Source organism: Tinamus guttatus, unplaced genomic scaffold (assembly GCF_059628265.1).
Source record: "Tinamus guttatus ecotype Peru unplaced genomic scaffold, ASM5962826v1 Tinamus_guttatus_pri_ptg000012l, whole genome shotgun sequence".
NCBI classification, from domain to species: domain Eukaryota; kingdom Metazoa; phylum Chordata; class Aves; order Tinamiformes; family Tinamidae; genus Tinamus; species Tinamus guttatus.
The window spans coordinates 2,397,498-2,406,491 of NW_028288546.1; the positions used below are offsets into that span (position 1 = coordinate 2,397,498).

The window sequence follows — 8,994 nt, forward strand, 5'->3', positions numbered from 1 at the left end:
ATTTGCTTGTGTTATTCTAAAATCGCTAAGGCACACCTTGTACATTCTCCTGTGATTAAAAAAAAGATTACAGTGCTCTTCAAAGTTTTGTGTTCAAAATACATTCAGGCAAAAAACAGAAGGGGAACAGAACAATAAGCCTTTAAACAAAGAAAGTCTAATAAGGAAACTACTAAGAACTAAAAATAATTGGAAGAACTTACTTTGGAGACGAAAGTATATGTATACAATGATGCTGATAAGTAGGTATTTAAGTATTTCTTCTATGATAATACTGGCAAATATTTGTATTGTAATTTAGTCTTAATTCTATTAGATAAATCTTACGTAAATATATACCTAACTTTAATCCTGGTTTCAAGAGCAAGAGGCAGCATTTTACAGACTCTACCTGTTTCAAGAAGCTTGTTTGCACTTATTAAACATAGGTATGTGTATATATAAACAAATATACACACTTAAGTACTTGTGTTTCATTTGTATGTACTGAAGTACTAACTTAACTGTGTATATATACACATACATATGCACACACATTATATACACATATAAACTCATGAAATTAGATGTTTCCATAAATATATATGCATATAAATATATATATGCACACACATAGAGAGGCACATGCACATCTGACACCTAATGTAGTTTGTGGCTTCAGCAACCTTGGGCAAAGAAAATCCCCTCCTGCTGTTAGTTGTACAAGGATGAAACTCTTGACATTACTCATATTTGCTGTCATCACATGCATCAGCAGGAGAAACTTCCAACAGTAACTGTAAGTAGCAAGTGATTTTATCAACAAATGCAAAATGCATTTTAAAATGTATAAAAGGCAAATAAACAACAATGCTTCCCAGCATAAACAGGAAAGCATAAACATATTGCAGGTTTGGAGCCCAGATGATAGAAGCCAAAACTAAGAAGAAAGACATTGCCACCATCACAAATGCAACTGGCAGAAACACCTGCAAAAGAAGGAAAAAAAAAAAACTGTTTGAGGAAGTAAACTGAGCAGCTGTGATTTCAGGCATAAGAATAATAATACAATCTTTGCTACACTATAAATACCATTTCTCAATGTGCTGCAGTCTTACCCTGGATGAAATTCATGCACCTAAAATTGTATAAGATAGGTGTCTTTTCTAAAACACCTGTATAGGCTCCTTCTACTATCATGGGAAAGAAGTTGGCATCGTTAGTCATTCATCCACATGTTAATATGGGCACTTAAAAGAAACTGAAGCTTATGCACCTAGAAGTTCAAATACACTTTCAACCCAGCTTCCTGACAGCTAAATGTAGAGAAATTCTATCTGTTTTAATGCCTGTGGCTGTGTCAAGAAAGATGAGAATAGCCTTTGCCTGGCAGTCTGCCATGAACGCACTGTTGCCTATTGCACTATGAGAATTTTCTCTTTTGCCTTGACTGTGTAGCTCCCCCATCCCTCTAAATCCATCTCTTGTTCTCAATTTTAAACCCTCAATTTTACGCTCTCTGGGGCAGGGACCATCTGGTTTTGTGCCCTCTTTGCACAGTGTATGAAAGCAAAGGTATTCCAGACTGTGAATAGGACTCTAAACAATGTGATGATTATGTTTTTAGTGACTATCAGTGTATGATTGCTGCTATCACTGCACTTGTTCTGTAACTTTTGGATACAACCCATGACTATAGAATATATATATACGAAAAAACACTTAATAACTTATCTCCACCTACCTTGTATGGCCGATGTAGATTGGGCTCCCGGTACCGAAGTACAATCAGGCTTGCACAAGTCAATCCAACCATGAGCCAGGTAGAAAATCCAAAGTAATTTGTTAACATAATAAGGTCAGAGGGGATAACAAAAATGGATGCGATGATGGTTGAAAAAATCATGGCCGGTGCTGGAGTGCAGGAGTGGACATTCAGCATGGATATTAAAACAGGTAAATGTCCTGACTGACTGCCAGCGTAGCTTAGCCGTCCTAACGTGAACATGCTGCTGTTGAGGGCACCAAATATGGAGACAGCAACAGACAGAGGAATGATCCAGGCAGCAGAAGGGATCACTCGGTCAGCCCAGGTGACTGCCACAGCCACTGCAAGAGGGCAAAGCATGAGTGACAGTGTATTAGCAACAGGCTCCACAGGAACAAAACCTAACAAACACGAAGTCTGCATCATTTACTAGCAGTCTATTCTTTGTTACAACAATCAATGACAATCAATCTAATCTTCAGGGTGTTTAAATTAGGAGTTAAAAATTACCTGAAGGATGATGTTAGGAAGTACTGCTGCCTGCTGAAGAGAGCTGGGTACACCTGCTGTGCCAGTATCAGGGCAGTGAAAGGGCCCCATGGAAGCCAACAGTTTGGCTGCAACGTTAACATCATGAATCACAAATATACCCCATGGGCAAGGCCATTTGAGGAAAGAAAATGAATAATTAGCTTCCTGCAAGACCACAGCGGTGACATGATCTACTACTAAAAGCTACCCAAATGACTGCATGTGCATGCAGACAAGTCAGGGAGCGTGTTACTAATGGGGCTTTGCTTTGGGGTGGAACTAGAAAAATACGAAAGAGAATTTTTGAACAAAAGATTCTCAGTATTTCTTGGAAATGGGCCCATATTGTAGGGAGATCTGCTATTTAGAGCGCCTATAACCAAATGCCATGGGAAACATAGGTCTTGCAGCTACGTGCACAGCAAATGAAGGAGGAAGAAAAAACTATAGTGACTGTACAAGAACTGCAACAATATATAGCAGTGTTTGAATATAATTTTATAATTTTAAAGCTGTCTCCTCAGTTGAATAAATAAGCAGAGCTTCCCTGACATGTTTGGTACTGTCAGAGCCAGCTGAGCAGCTGGTATTCACTGATATTCTGGTATTTGCTATTTGTTTCATTTCAGAAGGGCTCTGCAAACACATGCACTTCTCACAGCTGGTAATGGCCTGAGGGGCAATTTGAAGTTGCTGAATGACAGCTTCAAAACTCCCATTTATAGTCAAAAAGAAAAATAACGGCTCCACCTAAATGCGATATGTCTATAGTCTCTCCTGCAGGACGGGTCCGCAGGCTCAGTCTCATTAGGGTGGCATTTAAAAGGTACTGTTTGGACAATCAAGAATAACTACAATTCTTCTTTAACATTTTAAGGACGGCTTAGGTACCGCATCTGAGACAGACTTCACATAAATAGAATTTTTGAATTTCTAAAAAATGAGAATATTTATCATGAAAAACCCAACCTAAAAGGGCTACAATCTGGGAGTCTACAGTCTCTTCTGTATTGCTTATCATGTCAGACTTGTCCATCTCCTAAATAGTGATAGCCTTACAGCTGGGAAGGAAGAGGGACAGAAGATTAAAACTACAGGAAAACAGAGCTCTCATCTATACTAAACGCAGCCCTGACCTCCACCTCACCTTGCAGCTTTTCACACATTTCAGATTTCTCTTTAGACAGAAATGAGAAACATTTTCAATATGTAACACTGTGTGTATTCCGTCCAATTTGTGCCATATGATAAAATTAAACAAACTTCTCTGCTAAAACACAGAATGAAACAGCAGCTTGCTGCCAGTGATGCTCAGTGCACACAAGTTACCCACTAAGCTGGCAGCAGGTGGGTATGTTAACAAGCCACCCCTTATTAATGAGACAGAATAAAATACATACCTGAGGAGACAATTTCCTTAGGAGTGAGGACAGTCAGATATGAGACATTTACCAGCAAATAAAACACCATTACTGCAGGAACAGCAGTCATCACAGTTAAAGGGATATTTCTGCTAGGGTTTTTCATCTCTTCTGAAAAATACAATTTAAAAAGAAATTTAATAAAGCAAGCAACATACTGCAAGTGTGTTTCCCAGAACAACAGAAGGTTGAGGTTGGAAGGGACCTCTAGAGATTACCTAGTCCAACCCCCCTGCTCCAGCAGGGTCACCTAGAGCACGTGGCACAGGGTGGCATCCAGGTGGGGTTTGGAAGATCTCCAGAGAAGGAGACTCCACAACCTCTCTGGGCAGCCTGTTCCAGGGCTCTGTCACCCTCACAGGAAAGAAGTTCTTCCTCACATGGAGGTGGAACTTCCTGTGTTTTAATTTGTACCCATTACCCCTTGTCCTGTCATTGGCCACCACCGAGAAGAGTTTGGCCCCTTTCTCTTCACACTCTCCCCCCAGTTTTCCATGCTGAGCTGACAAAGATCCTGAAGTCATGTCCCAAAGCACAATCACACCTCCTGAACTACATTGCCTGTGAGGTCTTACCATGATTCTCAAGTAGCTTATTTAACAAACAAAAAATAATAGCTTATTTTTTTCTTATTTAGCTAATTTTCAACTATCACATATCTTGGGAGAAGGGACAGATAAAGGCATTTTTTCTCTGATTTGATGAATCCAAAAATATGACTTTGCACTGAAAAAAAAGAAAGATTGGATATTTTAAAGTAACCCCATTTTTACAACACAAGAATGAACATGAGACTCTAAAACTAGTTTATTTATTCATACATCAACTGACTCCCGATTTGAAGTATTATCCTCAGTTTCCTATTCCTGTGCAAAACTTGGCTGTTATTTCAGGAAATGCATAAAATATAACAGGAGAGTGCTGTCAGAAGGGCAGTAATGCAGTGATTTTAAATGGGACTGTTTCCAGCTGGGTTCTGCTGTTGATTCTCCCTGCCAGGACAAAGCTGGCAGAAGAAAACTACTGTGCTGAGGCTGTCATCTTAGCTTAAAACTGCCCTTATTACAGTAAGAAAAGGCTCCAACTTCACATTTGAACAACTGAAGCATCTGCACATATTCCTAACAAGTGACTGTGCTGGCCCAGCAAAAGATGGGAATTGATTTCTACAAACAGGAATATCCTAATGTATATCCAGCCTCATCTCTAAATGGAGTTGCACATAAAGACTCTCCAAAACCCCAATTCTTGTTCCTCTTCTCAGTCAAAAAGGATTGGAGAAGACAGGTCTATTTCTTCTCTTTCAACCCATTCTTTTCCCCTTCTCTCCCACTCTTTTCCAATCTTCCAAATGTGACAGGTCACAAGGGAAGGAGAAAAGCCAAACAGGGATGTAACAGGCTTAAGCTGCTAGGAGAGAGATGCTTCTTCCTCCCTCAATTATCATTCCCATCTCCTGTTCAGCACTCGATTTTTTATCCCAGCCAACAGTGTGTAGTGCACGGAGCCACCATGACTACATGAGCACAACAGTGAAATCAGGTGGTCTAGTAGGGGATTTGGGACTTATTTAACATGTAAGAAATGCAGTTGGTGACTGCCAGCACAGAAAGAAACAACCCCAGAACTGCGGATTTAAATTCATCACTCTCTTTCGTTGCTCGTTACAGCTCTGTCATCCAGTTTGAGGCACTTGATTCTTTAGCTCGAGCTCATAGGAATGAAAGTTATTGTTCAAAAACAAAAAAATCAGTGCTAGAGGGCTACTACACTGCTCGCATCTGCCTAAACAGTTGTGCTGCTTAAAGCATTGTATTTATTACTACTCTTAACAGAAATAAATCATTTTATGAATATTTTGCATTTTTGGGGGAGGTTACAAAGCCAAATGCTTGCTTTAAGAAAACCTTAAATTTTCAAAATTATATTTTCTGATTATACCACTTCAACTTCAGCATATTTCCAAGGCAGGAATTTTAATAGTAACAGCCATTTCTTTAAACATTAACCCAATTTTCAGCCTCTTCTCACCACTGAACTTTGTGTTATGCATTTCATGTACTTAAGTTTATTTAATGTTTGACATCTGATACAGGCCAGACAGGATAAATAAGGGTAAAGGTATAACAGTAATATCCATTAGTTTACCACTTAATTCTGTAGACCTAGTGTAAAACACTATTCATTTAACCAGTTGTGAAGTGCATAACCAACATGGTAAATACCACCTCTTTGCAGCTTTCATGGAACTCATGGTTGCTCTATTTATTATTACCATAGGTGCCATCAGGTGTAAAACAGGATAAGGAAATGAATATTTAAAAAGATTCTGAATGTTTAAAATTGAGCATATCACTTTCCTCACATTTTTATCTACCCTCTCTTCAAAACTGTATTTTCCTGAGGAAATGATTACCTACAGACCATCCTATATATCCCTTTAAATTGATATATTTTACTACAATTCCAAATGAAATGTCTATGTAAAAATCAACAGGATAATTTCAGAGATGGTGTAGTTATCTAAATACAAATTTAGAACTTAATTATCTTTATGAGCTTGCTTCTTCCTGTGTGCATGGCTTGGCATAGACACGTTAATACAAGCATCCATATCTAGAAAGGCAATGAGATTGAGAGAGAGAATTATTTTTTGGTGTGCAAAACTCTATTTTTATGTGTGATTAAAAGATATGCTATTACCTTTTTGTGCCTGTATTACTGTTTAAAAATCAGTGATTCTGGAGACTGCACATGAAAGAAGAAATTTCCATGGGAAGAGCAATGCCTGTTTTATCAACGTGAACAGCAGGTCGCTTTGCAGAGTTTATGGAGACACAGACTCCACCGTTTTGCCTGAGACACAAGTTCTGCTAACACCAGCCAGGCAACGTATGCCCGTCTGCGGAATAAAATCTATAGGAAAATAGCGAGCTACCTGCCATGTAATTGAGGGACCACCAACCACCGTACGCGTACAGCCCCTGGAAGAAGGCTTCGGCGATCTGCGACACGTTGGGGACCTCGGAGCCAAACGCGTCCTTGAATCTCGCCAGGTGCTCCTTGCGGCCCGCGACGAGCAGCATGATGCCGCCCCCAGCAATCACCGACAGTGCCACCATCTTCAGCACCGTGAAGACGCTCTGCACCCACGCGGCCATCCTGACGCTGCGCCCGTTCAGGATGCCCAGGCTCCAGAGAGTCGCCAAGGCCAAGCATTTCTTGAGCACTTCTGGTGCCGGGCACCTGCCGTAGAAGGGCTGCGTGGCGTACTCAGCGAAGAGCAAGGCTCGAGCGGCGTTCGATGCCGGCTTCGTGAGCATCGACGTCCAGATGAACATGAAGGCTGGCAGGCCTCCGAGGCCTCTCTTAATGTGGCTGTATTCGCCTCCGGAGAGGGGCAGCGCGGTTCCCAGCTCGGCGTAGCACAGGGAGCCCATGAGGGACACCAGCCCCGACGCGGTCCAGATGACGAGGGCCACGCCGACGTTCAGCACGCAGTGCTTCAGCACTCCCGTGGGAGACACGAAGATCCCTGCCCCCACGATCGTTCCTATGATAAAACTCACCCCATCAAAATAACCAATATTTCTTTTGAGTCGCATCTTCCCCTTATCTTTTCTTTTCACATCTTTCCCCATTTTCAACAGCAGTTCAGATGACTTCAGAGACTGGACGACACGTACTTGCCATTCGCTTTGCTGTTAGAAGACGGTCATGGCCCTGCTAGTGAAACGCTACGGAAAGCCTGGTTTAATCATTCAGAAAAGGGATAGCACACTTTGGGTTTTGATGCCTTGTGTGTGAAGATCATTAACCACCTACTTCCAGAAATGTTGGCAACTCACATAAAGGCTGGTTTAATACTTACTTCACAAACTCTTAAGGTCTGGGCATTTTTTAAAGAAACTGGCATAACAATAATATACAGTAAATGCTTTTCTTTTTGCTGGTGATTCTCACCACATGATTTGAAAATATTTTTGTCTTCAGAAGTGGTTCTGTGAGGTGGTATGTGTTACCTCTCCATCAGAGCTAGGGAAAGGAGTCGGAGGTGGCAAGCATCAAGAAAGTCAACCCTCCTTCTGGTATTGATTGGGAAAGAGTCAAGTACTTCTTGAGGGTATTCAATAGTTCTTGATTATTTTTCCACAGTCAATACATAAAAAGGACAGGGATCGCTAGCACACCCCAATATGTTTTGCTGAATCCTGACTAGTCAGATGAGTCCTGAATTAAGCTCATGCAGGATCCTGCACCGAGGTAGGAATAACCCCAGACATCAGTACAGATTAGGGGTTGACCTGCTGTAAAGCAGCTCCGCGAGTCCTGGTTGACAACAGGTTAACCATGAGCCAGCAATGTGCCCTGGTTGCCAAGAAGGACAAGGAGGCCTGCATCAGGAGGAGCGTTGCCAGCAGGTCGAGAGATCCTCTCCCTCTCCTCAGCTCTGGTGAGGCGGCGCCTGGAATACTGGGTGCACTTCTGGGCTCCCCAGTACAAGAAGGACATTGAGCTTCTAGAGAGGGTCCAGCAGAGAGCCGCAAAGATGATTAAGGGACTGGAGCGTTTGTCATATGAGGAAAGACTAAGCGAGCTGGGCCTGTTTAGTCTGGAGAAGAGAAGGATGAGAGGAGATTTGATCAACATGTTCAAGCACCTCAGGGTTGATAGTAGGGAAGATGGAGCCAGGCAGGCTGTTCTCCGTGGTGGCCAGTGACAGGACAAGGGGTAACGGGTGTAAGCTAAAACACGGGAAGTTCCACCTCCATGTGAGGAAGAACTTCTTTCCTGTGAAGGTGACAGAGCCCTGGAACAGGCTGCCCAGAGAGGTCGTGGAGCCTCCTTCTCTGGAGATCTTCAAACCCCGCCTGGATGCCACCCTGTGCCACGTGCTCTGGGTGTCCCTGCTGGAGCAGGGGGGTTGGACTAGATGATCTCTAGAGGTCCCTTCCAAACTCAACCATTCTGTGATTCTGTGAAAATGTATGTTGAACAGTTGAACTGTTGAACAGTTCTTCAAATCAGATTGGGTACCTATGAAAAAGTGCTGGGTATTCAGAAAAAAAAAAAAGTAAACATAAGGAATAATTTAGGTGAATAAACACAGTTTTGAATGCCATTTTATATGGTCTTGGGTGGAAAGCCATCTTTGTATCTTGACAAATATGATGCAAAATCTGCATCATAGTCCTCTCCTGGAGTGGCAGGTAGAGGCTTGGATGGGCATCTAGAACATTCATCACCCATCGTAGGCAACTGAATGCTGTCCTTATTTACCAGCCCTGAGAATCT

The 8,994-nt window shown here is 41.9% G+C and overlaps 1 protein-coding gene across 1 annotated transcript; it reads right to left on the bottom strand.

The window, feature by feature from the left end:
• Nucleotides 1-693: 693 nt before the first annotated feature.
• Nucleotides 694-7,214, bottom strand: SLC7A13 (solute carrier family 7 member 13). The gene is made up of 4 exons (XM_010220434.2): nucleotides 6,638-7,214; nucleotides 3,679-3,810; nucleotides 1,724-2,088; nucleotides 694-968 (listed from the first exon to the last, which is right to left on the bottom strand). The coding sequence occupies exons 1-4, from the start codon at nucleotides 7,137-7,139 to the stop codon at nucleotides 723-725; spliced, it is 1,245 nt and encodes a 414-aa protein (XP_010218736.2). The 5' UTR covers nucleotides 7,140-7,214; the 3' UTR covers nucleotides 694-722.
• Nucleotides 7,215-8,994: the final 1,780 nt, after the last annotated feature.

What these genes read in the sequence shown, in the direction of transcription:
- SLC7A13 (XM_010220434.2), bottom strand. Translation starts at nt 7,139, where the DNA reads ATGGGCTCCCTGTGCTACGCCGAGCTGGGAACCGCGCTGCCCCTCTCC. An exon ending in GTCCCTCAATTACATGGCAG is followed by an intron (nt 3,811 to 6,637) that starts GTAGCTCGCTAT and finishes TGTATTTTTCAG; the next exon opens with AAGAGATGAAAAACCCTAGC. An exon ending in TAAGGAAATTGTCTCCTCAG is followed by an intron (nt 2,089 to 3,678) that starts GTATGTATTTTA and finishes GCCCTCTTGCAG; the next exon opens with TGGCTGTGGCAGTCACCTGG.